General features: G+C 52.1%; 1 protein-coding gene across 2 annotated transcripts; it reads right to left on the reverse strand.

Moving 5' to 3' along the window:
- Positions 1-2,021: 2,021 nt before the first annotated feature.
- Positions 2,022-7,614, reverse strand: FAM212B (family with sequence similarity 212 member B). Of its 2 annotated transcripts, none has more exons than XM_019514074.1 (2): positions 5,665-7,614; positions 2,022-3,980 (listed from the first exon to the last, which is right to left on the reverse strand). In XM_019514074.1, the coding sequence occupies exon 2, from the start codon at positions 3,972-3,974 to the stop codon at positions 2,919-2,921; it is 1,056 nt and encodes a 351-aa protein (XP_019369619.1). In that variant the 5' UTR covers positions 3,975-3,980; positions 5,665-7,614; the 3' UTR covers positions 2,022-2,918. The 2 variants fall into 2 exon arrangements, with proteins under 2 accessions (XP_019369619.1, XP_019369618.1); XM_019514073.1 differs by lacking the exon at positions 5,665-7,614 and adding an exon at positions 4,653-5,643.
- Between the last annotated feature and the right edge of the window lie 8,054 nt (positions 7,615-15,668).

Raw genomic sequence — 15,668 nt, forward strand, 5'->3', positions numbered from 1 at the left:
CTGGGGAGGGGTTTCCCTTCAGGTGTTGCACATGCTAAATCCCCAGGCAGTGAGAGCAGACGATTCCCTGCTCAGAAACAAAACCAAGCTGGCTGAGTTGAAAGGGGCCCTAAAATCCCAGCCTGACCGGTCATTCAAGGAAGACACTGTGCTGTACCGAGGCTGGACACGGCATCTGCTGCCCATTTGGGTAACTGCAGCTCATCAGCAAACACATTAACGATCCTCTGGAGGTCCAGAGCTTTGCAGCGAGGACCCGGGTCTCTTTGCCTGCCCTGCAGCCCCGTGACCCTCTCAGGGTGTCCCACCCATGCCGACCCAGCAGGAAGCAAGCAGCAAAAAACGAAGGTTGGGGCAGGGACAAGGGAGGGGGGCAGGACACGGCAGCTGCTAGGTCAGTGGTGCTGTGATGAATGCTCAGCACTGCCACGCGAGAGACCCGGGCGTGAGCTGTTAACCTGATCCTGCAGCATCAGCACATCGGGCTCCTCATCCATTAGCCGCAGCACCCACGGCTGCCGTGCCAGCAGTAGAGCTGCCTTGGCAATGCCGGCTCTGGAAGTATGACTCTTTTTAAAGCCAGCAGCCTTGGTTTGTGTTGAACCGCTGCGAGAGGAGCACTGAGCTTGGGCTCAGCTCCTTTGTGAATCGGCGGAGGAAGGGGTCACATACATGCAAGCTAGCAAAGGTGGAGGCTGAGGCTGCCTGCACGCCAGCGGGTGGTGGGCAGGATGGCCCCGTGACGGGACGCTTGTTCTGCGCTGTGGCTCACAATGACTTTATTTAGGAGGGCTGCTCCCTCCCCGGTGGGGAAGGCGTGTGGGCAGCGCACATGCTGAACAAACAGCACTGACATTCATGAGGAGCGGGAGGAAAACCAGCCTCTCGACCTTCAGAGAGAGGAGAGGGGGAGAAAGCTACCGAGCCCCAACGCTGGGAGGAAGGGAAATGAATGCCTGCTTGTGACTGAGGTTCCTGAAAGAGCGCCCGGAGCGAATTCCACACGCTGCCCACTGCCGCATGCCTTCTTCGGGCAAAAGCAGCACTGGTTTTGCTTAATTTTGTGAAATTAAAATATGTATATTGTATATTTTTACCCCCATTAAATTAATATCTATATAGTAAATAAATATTCTTCCTCCCTCCGTGTCTGGCCCACTGGTTTCTTCACCTTAGAGAGCCAAAAAGGAAGAGAAGAGCATGTAGGAAAGCGCCAGGAGCGCTCGCACATCCCCCTTCCTAAACCTGGGCAGGATGGAGCAATGCAACCCTGTGCCCGTGCAAGGAGCTATGCGTGGCTGGAGGGACTGAAAATGCGGGCGCAGCTACCGAGGGTGGACATCTCCCCCTTCCGGATCCATGATCAATACATTAATTACACGCCCAGCTCACTCCCCTGCGCCTGCTCCTGGCGATCCTAAGCAACAAAGGGCATCCCACAGTTTGCAGGCGACCCAGGGGCGGGAAGCAGGGCTCGCTGGGTGGAGGTCTCGCTCTGCATTAATGGTGCCAGGCCCCTCTGGGACAGCCGTGCGATGTGCCCGGCTGCCTGGGGCAGGAGGAGGCTTCTAGTGCCGAACATACAGTTTGGTTTTAGGTCACTTCTGCATTTGGGTTTCTAGATGGCACCTGACTGTACACCCCAGGCACCTTGGTCCTAACCAGGCAGCTCGTGCCAGAGCGCAGCCTTTGCCAGTGGCCCAAGACAGTGAAGACCCCAAAGCTGTTTCCTCATGAACAATCTCTGACCCAAACGTTTCAATCGCTAAAGACAAAAGAGCAGGTTTGCCACGTGCCTTGAAGGCCATCAGATCCCACCTGTTTTGACCCACAGATGTGGGAGCCCCAGTCCCTTCTGGTTTATAGCATTTATATCTTCCATGCGGAGGGCAGCTATTTAGCTTTGGCTGCTCTTCAGCCCCATACAGCTGACCAAAGCTTTTGCTCTACATACAGGGCTGGGAGATGAGCAGGGCTGAGAGCGGCTGTATCGCACATCATACAGATCAAGTCTACAGCGCTTTGGAAGACTTTGACATCTCTTTATTAGGAACTCTTGGAGAGCTGAACACTGAAGACCTCTGTTCCCTCAAGGCTAAATCTGTACACAACAACACTTAAAAAATCCCAACAACCTGACATAAGGTCGCAGCGCGGCATCTGAGGTTAAGGCCATGAAGGGTTAAGCAAAATGGGCGAAGGATTTCTGGACATCACACATTTCCAAGCATGGACCTGGTTACTCGCTACGGGTTAAACTGACACTGGTAAGAACAGACATGGTGACTATATTGGAGACACCTTTGAAAAAGAATAGCTGAAATGTGGTGTGATGCTCAGGCTTCCACACCCGCCTTTAACAACGGTTCAAGTACGGCAGTGCCTCTCGTCAAGTCATACCTAACTCCTTTCATTTAAATATTAAGTGCTTTGAGAGCAACTTTTGAGTTGCTTGGTTTGTAACCCAGCATTAAGTGCACACGAGGAAGAGTAGATTTTTTTAAAAATAGATATATGTGTATATATATAGCGCACACGCACACACACTGCGTTTTATGTAGTGCAGCTATTTTAACCAGAGGTGAACCACGTGGACGCTGCCATAACCAGTGAGAGTCACAGGCTGGGAAGGGAACCGGCTCTCCATGGCACTGCCGGCGGTCAGGGATTTGCGTTACTCTCACCGGCTCTGGCAAGCTTCGGCACACATCCTGATTCGGCTGCTGCTCTGGCTTCCTTCCCCAGAGGCTGCCGTGAAGCTGTCCTTATGTGGGCCTGAAGTGCACCGCATGCTTCAAGGAGGTGTCTCCATCTCCTCCGGCACGTGGCGCGGCAGAGGTGTGGAGGGGTCTCGCGTCCGGCCGTGCATGGCCTCCAGCTCATCTCTGGTTTCAGACACAACGGGTGAGCACGGGAGCTCAGACCCAAACAGCCGTATTAATATCGAAGCCTGACTGGGTGTAGTCAATGGTGTCGTGCACCTTCTTGGCACAGTGCTTGGATTTGTCACCACCTGTTTCCATCTTGGGGCACCTCTCCGCTTTGCTGTGATTGTTCTGCATGTTCCCGTGGAGGGGAAAGTAAAACGTCCCTTTCTGTTTGCTGGCCTTTTTGGGTCTCTTGGAGAGCTCCGTCTCCCTGCCTCCCGCGGGCAGCCAGCCCGGTTTCTCCTTGAGGAGCCTGTCCCTATCCGGCCGGACGCTTCTCAGAAACTTCTTGAAAATGTTGGTCGTGAGCGAGAACTTCCTGCAGAAGTCCTGCGACTTACTGGGCGAGAGGGAGGGCTCGCTCTTCTCGCCCTTTTTATCCAGCTCTGGCAGGTCCAACCAGTTCCCGACCAAATCTGCAAAGATGTTATCCCCTAAGACCAGAGGCTGCCGGTTTCTGCTGCGAGACATCAGGGAGGAAGTCCAGTCGTTGGCGTCGTCAGACAGCTGGCATTCCCTGCAGCCAGCTCGACTGCCAGCCGAGCTCTGGGGGAGGCCACTGGTGTCTCTGCAAAGCTGGTTTCCGGTCGAGCCCAAACTGGCTGACTCAAATGTCCTTGGCGGGCAATACTCTGCTGCGGTCAGGCTCGAGGAAGGTCTGTTAACATGATAATAGTCTTCGCGATAGATATTCCTGAAGGAGGAAGCCACGTGTCTGTGGTGGCCGCTGTCTGGCAAAGTAATGGGGCCAACCAGGCTGGCAGATTGGTGCGTCTGGGTGGCGCTGGCCATAGCCAGGGAGCTGCGCTCCTCCACTGGTCTCTTGCCCAGCCACCTCTCCGTCTGCCTGCTGGTTTCCAGCCTGGCTTTGGGCCCCTCTCTGCCATTTCGGCAGCACTGGTGCTGCCCAGCACCGGAGACCGGGTTGCGACTCCCTGAAATCTCCAGCTGCTCCAAAGCTGTCTGGACCTGGAGGAGTTTCAACTCTTGCAGGGCACCCATCATGCAGTTCATCTGTTCATGGAGCCCGTCTCCAACCTCCTTCATGGATAACTGGGGAGGACAACAGGACACTGAATTAGTGCTTGGCAAAGCCAAGAGAAAACGGGCAGCGTTTTTATCTCTGCTACAGGAAGGGAATTGATTGCTGGCTGTAAAAGCAAGAGGTAAATCCCCTTTGTATTTTGTAAGCTAGGCAAGTGCACAAAAGCAGCTCCTTCGAAACGTGACCTACTATCAAATGACGCAGGTTTAAACGCGTGGTATCTGTCCCCGAGGTCCCGGCTGCTCCATGGGACACGCAACACAAATGCTTTAGTTCTGAAGAAGCCAAAAATAAGTTATTTTCCAAAGCCCAGTGCTTGGACATGCAAAGGGCTGACAGAGGCATTCAGTTCTGCAATTTGACAATGGAAATATCTGTTTATCTGAGTTTCAATTAGCGGCTTGGCAAAACCTCAGTGCCTGGAACCGAGCACGGCTCTGCCTGCCTCCGTTTTTAGACGGAGTCTGCTGCTTTCGGTGCTTTCTTGCTGAGCAACTGTTTGAGCCCAGAAGTGCTGTGCATAACAAATGGTCCATGCCTTTGACCACGCACCTGCCTTCTGTGCCTAACGGGGTGAAATCGGATTTCAAGATTTAAAATATGGCGTGGCATTGCACTGTAACAGGTCTCAATGCTTTAATATTATAATGCCTTAACTACAGGTTAAGAAACATACACACCGAGATGGAATAAAATCCTGGAAACTTGAACAGAATAGTGATCTGTGGGTGAAAACAAGAGTAATCCATTATTTGCTAGAAAAACAACATTTTGGCTTCCCATCATTAACGCTTGTGTTTTATCCGTCCACTTTGCCTGAAAGGTTTAACTTGCCGTGCAAACTTCAAACTATGCTAGCTATGTTCCAAAGCCTGTGAACTCCCCTCTCTCTCCCTTCACTCTGCTGCTTTCCTTCTCTCTTCTGTGGGATCTGGATCATATTCCCCAAGCGGCATCATAAAACAAATGGGCTGTACTTCCCAACAGCTGCCACCACTTTTTTTTGGAAGGGGCTTGCTGGGCTCGAGGTAAAGATGCGTCATATTGATGGAGAGAGGTTGGCACAAGAGATTAAAAATATCTCGGAAACGCTGGAGCCCAAATGTTCATAAACATGCTGTTTAAAAGGCTCCTTGCAGCACAAGAGCTCTCTCAGCGTGCTGTTGCCACTCTCACACCTATACACATGGCTCGTTCTGCATTACTAAGCTTTTGTCTTTCTTTCTTTTGCCCCATCATTAGTTCAGTTACTTGCAGTTTGCTGCTTGATGGTAAGACGAGAATTGCAGTGGGTGAGAAAGGCTACTGAGACAGCTGCTGCTCTGCAACGACCACGCTACGAAAAAGCAGAAATCCTCTCGACACGCTTTGCAGACAGATCTCTCCCTCTCAGTTTCAACAATCAGACCCTGAGCATGAGCAGACAGTCTGCATCTATTTCAGGAGCCCGAGAGAAGCGGCATTTTCCCCCTGCCAGGACTGCACAGACATGGAGAAGATCCGCATTCAACCCCCCGATCACATTCGCAAACCTCCCGAACTGCCTGAGTTTCCAAGTATCAGCCACATCAAGCTCCAGCCCACATATGCACAAGTCATGCCTGCCCCGCTGCAAGAAAAGAGCTCTTGTGCTACCAGCACAAAAGCCGGGACCATATGTTCCATAAGCCCCAGACAAAACTATCACCTTACCTCTCCAGATTTGCTGTAATGCTGCTTGTCCTAACCTTTCTCGCCTTGTTAATGGAAGTCTTTTTTATCTGGGGCTTTGCAAAGCTGGATTTAGAGCCAGCCTGGACCCTCATTGGACACTTCACATCAAATCCCCTCGCAGGCAGAGCAGTGTAATCAAGCAGTGATGAGTGACAAGGGTCCTTTAGTAATGGTTAGGCTGATCAGAAAGTTGGCATATGCCGGACGGCTGGGCTGTTCACTTCACTGATTCAATTAACTCTCTCATGATGGGTGGTATCATTACCATGCACACCTCATCCGACAGGCCCTATTAAGCATTAATATTTCAGAGGCAGCAGTTGTCATCGCTGTGTTGGTTTCCCCCATGGAGAACCCCTCCCCCTTCTTCTCTCTCAAGGGGTGAGAGATTCCCCAGGAGCCTAAATTCAACCCGGGGAAGCCCGAGGCTCTTTGACGTGAATGCAAATCAGCCAAGGGAACTCCACTTGCAGCCCATGCGTGCCCTGGACTTTGGGCCACCTGAACCAAAGCAAAACGTTTTCAAGATGCAGCAAGAAGAACAAACCCCCCCGCTTCCAAATTTCTGCTTGTGGAAATCCTGCAATGGAAATGTCCAGACTTTTTGGTCGGTTCTCCCTGGAGAAGCACAATGGTTCCCAAACATCATGGGGGAAGTCCTTGACTGGTGTAAAGGGGCAAAGGGCCACCGACTCCAGGTGGATGATTTACAGCCAGGTAACACAGCATTAGTTCCCTCGGTGGCAGGCAAGCATGGGACTGTCTCTGAACTGAAGGCTTTCCAGCCGTTAGGGCACTTGTCTAGGGCAGGGGAGAACTGGGGTGTAAATCCCTGCCCAGCCACAGGCCTCTTAAGGGATCTCAAGTTGCAGATTGCTGGAGGCACTGAGGGCTTTGCTCTGTGTCTCCGGTCCCTCCCGCTCTGTTCCCTGCTGCTCACGGTGCTGTGAGAGCAAACACGCCGGAGACCAGCCCCGGTGCACAAATCCTGGGCAAGACTGAGCCCTATAGGGACCTAAGGCTGTTTCTTTGCCTCCCCTGCTAAAACATTAGGTTACTATAACTGAGAAAACCTGCCTCCTTGGCCTTGATGTCTCTGTAGTTTATTGAAGGAGACAGTAAATGAAAGCGTGCCCCTCTGGAAGTGGACAGGAGTTTTCCCACTAACTTCCCCAGGGCCAGGCTTTCACCCAGACTGCGTTAATTACTCCTTGCTCGTTAAGTGTATTTACGTGGACTGAAAATGGCAAGTTGCATCAGACAAGCACCCCCTGGAGAGAGGCTAAGCTCTTACATTGCCCTTTTAGCCTGGGTGGCCAGGACACGCTACTTCTTCCAAACTCTGCATCTGTAGATGTTAGAGGAAAGTCTGTAACACTGAGATCTACTGAGCAATGAAAGCATCTGTCAAAGAGAGGAGAGGAAAGCACCGTCCCACTGGTCATGTGAGATCAGATGAGACAGTCTACTTGGGGAAGTAATGCTGGGAGCAGCCCTGCGAGCTGCAAGGGAGGTCTGGCCGGGTCTGCTGCACCACAGCCGTGCAAGGCTAGAGGATGATGCTAGGGGCCTGCCTGGCCCTCTGCTTGCCACGATCCCGCTCTTCACGTGGAAGGAATATGTGCAGTGAGCGAAAATGCAACCTCCAACGGAGCATGAATGTGGCACAGAGCCCCCGAGAGCTGTAGGGTGACGCTTCAGCGCAGCGGTGGCCGCGTTGATGGGAGTGACGCGAGTGATGTTATATAACCGGCCTGCCAGAGGCCATCAGGGGCCGTGTGCCCCGTGTGTGCTCGCACGCTGTCAATCCCCAGCCTCACACTGGATCCAGCTGTGCCGCAGAGGTGTCTGCAGGACTGAAAACACAGCATGGGCTAAAAAGCTGCAGGTCTTTGGCTGGATACTGCTCTTGATGATCCCTTCTCGCTGCTGACAGCAGCTGGGAGGAGCTGCCAGCTGTTGCAGTGTGGGGAGGGCATTTGTGTTACAGGCGGTAAGGCAGCGGGTGGTTTTGAGTGCCTCGTTTGAGTACGCTCAGGCCTTTGTGCAAAGAGATGCTGAGCCCCGCATCGAGCTAAACAGGAGCTCTGCACGGCTGCTTGAGAAACGTTGGGCCTTAGCTACACATCAGGTCCATGTACTTCAGAGCCAGGATACGGCCAGCCAAAGGAGACGGCCTGCACAACCCGGCATGCGCACACTGGACCAAACAACGCTGACGTAAACCGGCCCCTTTCCATGGAAGCTGCGGGGTGGGGGGAGATCTGTGATGTTCAATGCTTCACTTCCCCGGAGTAAGGCACTTTGCTACAGCTCCACCCTCTAGCAGGAAACCACAAATAAAGCGGCCCTGGCTAAGCATGCCTCCAAGCTTAATTAAACAGCAGCCTTCTCAAAGGCTGGACACTGAGGTGCAAAGCCCAGGAGGGCTCTCAGCCATCCGGGTAATTGGCCAAGGATGCCCCAGATCAAAACAGTGTCCATGTGCTGGTGCGAGAGGTGATTAAATCTGCCCGGCTGCAGCCCAAGTGGCAGAGATGGGGAAGGCTTTGCAAATGATGCCATTTATAAATCTCCCTGCACTCTTCCTCCACCAGATCTTTCATTCCAGCTGGGAAGAGCTGACACCGTTTCAGTAGGAATTTCCCCAGGCTTCCCTTTTGCTTTCTCTGCTGTGGGAAGTCGGCGCGTGCGGCCACGTGAGCGTCTGTGGCGTGGGAAGGCCCAGCGTGTGGTCCTCTGACCTGCCTACCACACAGCAGCCCCTGCCATTCCCATCCGGCACCCGTTCAACTCAAGCATGACAGACGATGCCCCTCACCCTTTGCCCTCTCTTCTCATGCAGCTGCGCCAGCGCCCTGAAACCCTGGCTTGAGGCAACCCCCTCTGTTCCCACCCCAGCTGCTCTGGAAGTGAGCGGCCGGCACTGAGCCGTGGCAAGGAAAGACGGAAAAGGAGGGCTCGAGTTCCCAGCTCTGTCGCAGGTATCCGGAGCCATCTTGGGAAGTCACGTGGGTGCAGCTACACCAGGCTTGGATGCCAGTCTGTGCCTCTGTGACCCGTCTGTACAATGGAGCTAGCAGCCTTTCCCTGGTGCGGTGGTACGTGCAGTAGTCACCTGGGGGTGCTCAGATACACAGTAAAGGCAGCCACGTTGCATGCACTTAGGAACAGGGCTCAAATTATGGGGAAGCTCAGGGCAGCTGAGCCCCCCCGTAAGATTTGAAAATCATAATCTTGGGGGGGTCTCTGATTCTATTAGGGCATCCTGATGCGCAGCCCGTTTTTTTTTTTTGCAGACTCCCCCATAATTCAAACTCTGCTTAGGACCAGCCAGATCCCAAAGGCATTTTCACTCGGGAGACCTGAAACAGCTTGACGCAGCACAGTGAAGGACTGGCACCCACTGCAGACCTCTCACCCCCAGCAACTAACTGAATGTGCAGCCTTTACAACCCTCTCTTCCCGGAGAGGGTTTTTTATTGTTTGCCACTACCCTAAGCCCCTGAGGCTGCCCCAGCCTTGACAGTGTGTCTAACAATATCTCGTGGGAATGCACTTGCCAAGCTGATGGACCTTGTTCCCCATGACAGCCACACATTTTACTGCTGCCACAAATGTGCCTGTAGTAGCAAATATAGCTGCTGTGCCCATAAATAAGAGATGGCAAGCAGGGACTGCTTTGCGTTTTTGGAGAGTTACATAAACCAGCAAGCTGCTGTTATATAAAGTATATTATAAATAAAGTGGCCCTCAGGTCCCACCCACCACCGCAGCCTGCTACAGGCAGCAGCATTTCCAGAACTTTTCTGGTGTGAATTAGTGCATTCAGAAACACATCCCCACCTCCTACTCCAAATGACAAACTCTCCTCTGCATCTCGCCTAGCACTTCAGAGACCCCCATCTCTGCATGGGGGCTCACAAGGGGAAGCTGGGGGTGCAGATATGCAGACAGAACAGCACCCAAGCCTTTGTCTTATAAATAGCAAACTGGATCAGAGCAGTGGGGGAACAGTCCCAGGCTCTTTTAGGTCTCAGGGGACTCACTACACCGAAACAAGAAAGCTGTGAATGTGGGTCCTGGTATTTTTGCCCTGTCAAGAAGGGCATTAGTGGTAAAACCAACGTGTATGTGAAGCCCCACAGGCTCCGGTGCTAGGGGTCTTTGCATGTTGTAAGGCAAAACCAAGTTTATTTTCCTTCTTATTCTACCCATCAGACCCAAGAACCAAGCTTCCTCCTATGTCCATAGGCTGCATTTCCCAGACCCTCGCATTTCCAAATGGCTGCATACTTTTAACAGGTGTTGCCTTCCACCCCAGTGGCAGCTGCATTTCCGTGCTTGGTAGCAGCCTTTGCAACCAGATACGTTTCTAAAGCATTTTGGTCTAAGCAATGCTATGTAAATGCAAGGTATTAGTATGCACATGTCCTGGCACCAATGGACTGTGCGGCAATTCAGCCCTTTGGCACAGCAGCGCATGACCAGATCGGGGCACACTAGTGGGTCTATGCCCATTTCAATATCCCCTTGTCTCTGATCTAGCGCAAAGCCAACTGCCTGAGAGCTGCAGAATGAAGGAAGACTTCAGCTGTCATTTCCCATGTTAGAAAATCTTTCAAAACAACTCGCAAACTCACATTTCCCGTTGAGGCCTGAACTCAGGAATTCTGCTCTAACCAATCTCCTCCAGCCAACGTTGTTCTTCTTCCCAGCCCATCTCTAGACTGCCCTGGACGACAGCAACATTTTGGTGCCGATTGGAAAAAAAATGAATAGATAACACATCATCGCTTCCAGCTGACTGGAGAGAATCATAAAGAAGGGCTTTGAGTGTGTTTGTCCTAATGAGGAGGAAGACAGATGTCCAGCTCTTAGGGAAAAGAAGTGTTGTGAGAGGAAGTCATTGCTAAGGGAACAGGAAGGAGCAGGCTGCAATAGCAGCTCTTAATAATAATGCCGAGAGGCAACAGAGCCAGCAGCAAACAACAGTTGGTATTTAAAAAGGATGATATAATAGGGGCCCTTTTTTTTTTAGACTGGAGCTGCTCCATTGGTCTCTGTGTTTTCCCCTGGACTGAGACCCTCACTCTTTGTGGGAGCTGAATTCAGCGGTCTCTTGAGAGAGGGATTTTCGTGTTGAGGTTACGCCTTACTCGGACTTTTCTGGCGAGTCCAGAAGGTAAAGGGGGCTCCTTTCATTACTGCCTGGGTTTTATCATGGAAATGTCTGAAATTTCAGGCCTCCTCTTCCTGGAGCTTGGTTGGAAGAGCAAGATTAGACATGACACGGAGGTTAACGTAACCAAGCAGTTTCAAACCGAGTCACTCTCGCTTCCCGTTCTCAGTTGCTCAGGTTTGCTCTCCTGACCTGTGGGATGGCATCATTTTGCCCATTCTCCATGCACTAACTGCAGTATCTTTCAGAGCAAACAAAACCTGACTCTGTCTCGCAAACACAAAATTAAACTGTAAAAGTCAATCAACACCCATGCACTGATTGAAAGAACTTGCCGCTTCCGGGACATTCTTCGTTACAAAGGAGCAAGGAAGGGCACGAGCCCAATTTTTTTTCCTTTGCAGATCGCTGTCAAGGGAGGCAGGATCTGATCCAATACTCTGCCTTCCCAGCACCTGGCAGCCCTGTTCTTGGGCCCTGAGTTTATGCAGCTGCCCTGGGGTGAGTCCAAAACGCTCTCCTGCCTTCCCCAAACTGCTCGCTCTGCCAGAGGTTCTGGGGTCTCGAATGCCTCTGAGAGGGATCAGAGCCGAACAAACAAGCCACAGTCTCTGAGGGGCTTCTCGGGAGCTAAACCACCGACCAAAGCCCTTAATTGCGTCTTTTTTGCCACCCAGGAAAAGAGGCAGGAAATCAACAAGTCAGCATAAAGCTGAACGGAGGTTTCTCGATCCCCCCAGACAATGCAGATGGGAGTGGAAATGCACAATCCCGTCTTAGCGGGGCACAAGGAAATCGGGGAAGTGGAGATGCAAACCCATCTCAGGGTGGCGTTGCTGTGCTTTGGCCCTGGTGGGGTTGCATAATCTGTGCGGAGGCAACATCATGCCGCCTGTGGCATTGCAGCAGTGGCCAGGGGAGCTATTGCCAGGGTGCAGAGCAGGCCAGCTGTGCCCTCCTCTGTCCCGGGGTGCTCCTGCGCGCGAGGATATGCAGCTGGGTGGGCCAGTTTTCACGCCCGCCAGGGAAGCACCGTGCAGCACAGAGCTTCTCCCGGGCCGCCAGACTCCAGCAAAGTCAGCCAGAAGGCTCTAATCTCACCTCAGCCCAGGCCAATCCACCAAGGCTTTTACCTTCCAAAGCCAGGAGTCAAAGGTATTTTAAGGCTGACACCATGCTGCTAATCTGCAAATGATCTTTCCAGGACTTAAGAGGTTCGGCTTTCTTCCTGAATCAACCATTCTTCGTTCTCTCTCGTTCCAGCCAGCAGGTCTTGCCCCTACCTCAGTCCATCGCTGCTCCTGAGAAAACCTGGGGATATGAAGACGTGTTCTGGGCAGATACCGCCTTTCAAGATGCGCTTTTCCAAGTGACTCAACACTTCTCGTTTGCTGCCTGTCAGTGCCTATTTTTGTTTTCCTCTGCCAAGTTGTCTGGCCCAGCAGGCAGGCAGGTCCTCAGCGGGGAGTCGACGGGTGCTGGGACACAGGTGATGTGGAAGGGAGCATGGTCAGCAGAGTGTGGGCGAGGAGAGCTGCCCCCAGATAAAGGGTCGGTTGAAAAAGAGGGGGAGGTCTTTTCAGGGGGTGCCCATCAGGCAGCTCCCTTCCTCCTGCCCCACCAGCCTGCAGGGTTTTGATGCCCAGAAATTCCCCAGCCTCTGAGCACGGTTGCCAGTGTGTTGGCCCCTACCCTAGTGAGCAGGGAAATGTTACCTTTTACAGGTGGGGAACCGAGGCACGGAGAAGCTGGGTGACTTGCCCAAGGCCACAAAAGGAGTCAGTGGTAGAGCACGGGGCACCAGATCCCAAGCTAACACCTGAACCATCCTTTCTGCACCAAAACAGCAGCCAGACCTGACTCCCGCTGCCTGTCCTGCTGTTTCCTTCTCTGCCATCCTAACGTGCGTGTTGTACTATGCTGCGCAGTTTGGGTATCGCTGCCCCACAGACAACAAACAGTGACAACTGGAAGAGTGCAGTGCTTGCTCTCTGATGACGACAGGCCTTCAGGGAGCCCCACTCCTGGATCTTTACATTTCTGCTCTGGATTGACCATGAACTTCTCTACCTGTGAAGTCAGACAGGTAACAAACCCGTGGGACTGTCATAGGGGCTAACCGACCTCACCCAAAACTTCACTGGCAGCCCACCCAGACAGCCTCTCCCTCTTCAGGAAAACAATATTGGGACAGTTTGCCAGTACAACCCCCAGTTACCAGAACAGGACTCAGCAAGAAAGAGGGTGTAAAAATAAAGCGGCTGTATTTTGTCACTCGCGATGAGGGCTCGATTCCTGAGACGTTCATAGTAAGGACCGCTAGACTGTCGGCCGTAACAGGAGCTGTTAAAACGGAGGCTGCCCCAAGCGCCAAACCTGGACACTGTATAAAAGGAGTAAAGGAGGTTTCAATTCTAAGCAATATTTTCTTGTTTAAGAGCAGATGACGTGGTCAAACACTGTATCTTGAACAAAACGCTGCAAGAGACGCTGGGTTCCCTAAGAAGAATCACAACGCAGCAAACAAGGTTTAGACTGCTGCTAGTTTTTAATCCGCATTACAACCCCACGCCTGGTCCCAGGTAACTATAGACTTCAGGTAAACTACTCTTCATTGGCATTTTGTTAAGAGGAGGATCAGGCCCACTCACTGTCCTGCACTTGCTTCATGCAAAGGGTGTTGCTGATTTGGGAACATTTTTCCTACACTTTGCCCAGGTGCCAAGGACCTCCCCAGTCATCGAGAAGGGCAAATCAAACCCAGTATTAAGAAAGCATTTCCATAACCCCACTCCCACACAGGGCAAGCTGCTAGACTTGGCTCGGACCTAGCTAAGCAAGATCTGTGACTCTCAGTGGGTCCAGTGGAATGGGCTTTCTTTGGGGTTTTGCAGAATGAAGAGTCATGATGGGCAGCCCATTTTCATGGGATAAAAGCCCGGACTTTGCACAGCATCTCTCAGATTGCACTAGGGCTTCCAGCTCCCTCTGACCAGGTGTTACAGGCAGGTGAAGGCACTGACTTCAGAGCCTGAAGATAATATTTTGCTTGCTTGTTTGAAACAGGGCTGAAGTGGAGGCTGGCAGCATTTTCCCATTCATGCCACAGCAAGACCTTCAGGCATAAATATTTGCGCAAGCTGCACTTAGCTAAGTCACTTGCAAGGCCATGCCATAAATATTCCTCCAGAGCCCTGCATTTCCCTTGTCCTGCTGCAGTTCCCTAGCATTGCCGTTGAATTTACAGGCAGGAAATTGGAAAGATACCATGTTTGGCTTCCTGATCTTCATTTGTTTGCTCTCTCTCTCTTTTTTTTCACATAGCATGAATAGCATTTTTTCCCAGGGTTTTCAATATCCCAGCTGACTTTATGAGCAGGAAATTAGCTCAACAGGTTTTGTGTTTGGTTTTACTATTCAGCTCGAGATGCTACTGACAGCCAGCCAAATAGGAGGCAGGAAGTTTGGGGTAGGCTTTAACCTGAACTGTGCTTCCGTAAAACCCAAATGCAGCCTAGTGGTAAAGTCACTTCAGCTGAACCACAGCCCATTTGCTTTTGTATCTCACTGCAGTGTCCGAGCCTCCTGCCCGCATCCCGTTTTATTTGATAGTGTCACAAGGAAACAGCCCTTGTCACGGGGAGCTTACAGTCCAAAAGTGCCGAGCAGTCACATGCTCTAAATTATAATACTGCTCTGAGCAAGGGGGCTAGAAATGGGGGCTCCTCTGCTCCAGTCCCTGCCTGACTGTGTGGCCCCATGCAAACCAGGCTGCTTTGCTATGCTCAAGTTGATTTTCCTGCTCAATTGAGACGATGCCTGCGTGTCTCACAAATGCAGGTACTTGGGATCGCGGCCAGACTCTTGTTCCACCGCCGTCACAGGAGTTTCTGTTGCTTGCAGCGGCACCAAAGACTTTGCCGTGTGCTTTGACAGCCTCCCATGAGGGGCCGTGCAGTATGGTACAGAGCCCATGAGTTCCTAACACCGGCCTAGAGAGTAACCAAGATAGGACCAGCTCTGGTCCAGCACTCGGTCCATGCAATCTAAGCTCTTGTCTGTACCACATCACTTGCTCTTATGAAGAATGAAAGCCAGCTGAGACGATCCTGCCTTGAAAACACTGCGCACCGAAGAGTCAAGTGGCCAGACTGAATTCCAGTGCAGAGGGGCGTGAGAGCTGCTGACCACCATCAGCTCTGATGGAAAACAAGCAACTGGGATATGAAGAGCTTCTCATCCAGTGAACTGGGACGTGACCACATGCGAGTCCTGAACTGGCTTTCGTGGAGGGCAATGTGAAAACGGGTTAAAGCATGTGCAGACCTGAGCTCTGTGTGAGACAGCTGCCCTGCTTGGCTCAGTGACAGCTTGCGCTCCGATCGATGGGCTGGCAGGGCAAGTGCCTGCAACACCTGCAGCCTAAGCCCAGCACCACGGGTTTGCACTCTGACATCGCTTTTCAACTGGCAAAAAGGGGGGGAGGAAGAAATGGAAGCCACGAATCCCACGCTGGCACTGGGATAGGATTACATTTGCAGTCGCCCTTCCCTCTGCGAACTGGGAGCTCGGCCAAGTTTCTCCCTTTTTCCCCTCCCAAACTGGGCTTCTGCAAATCTGACTCTCTACTTTCCTCTAGCTACGCTGACCAGCCGCAGAAAGACTTGGTTCTTTCGATGGGCCGTCTTTACAGTGCCTCCTGACTGCATGCATTTATTCCTTCCCTCCCCACGCAGTTTGCCTGCCTGTTGTGTATAATGCAAATCAGCGCGTTATTAAATTCAAACTCGTGCCATAAAAT

Source organism: Gavialis gangeticus, unplaced genomic scaffold (assembly GCF_001723915.1).
Source record: "Gavialis gangeticus isolate Ggan-Ray unplaced genomic scaffold, GavGan_comp1, whole genome shotgun sequence".
NCBI classification, from domain to species: Eukaryota; Metazoa; Chordata; order Crocodylia; family Gavialidae; genus Gavialis; species Gavialis gangeticus.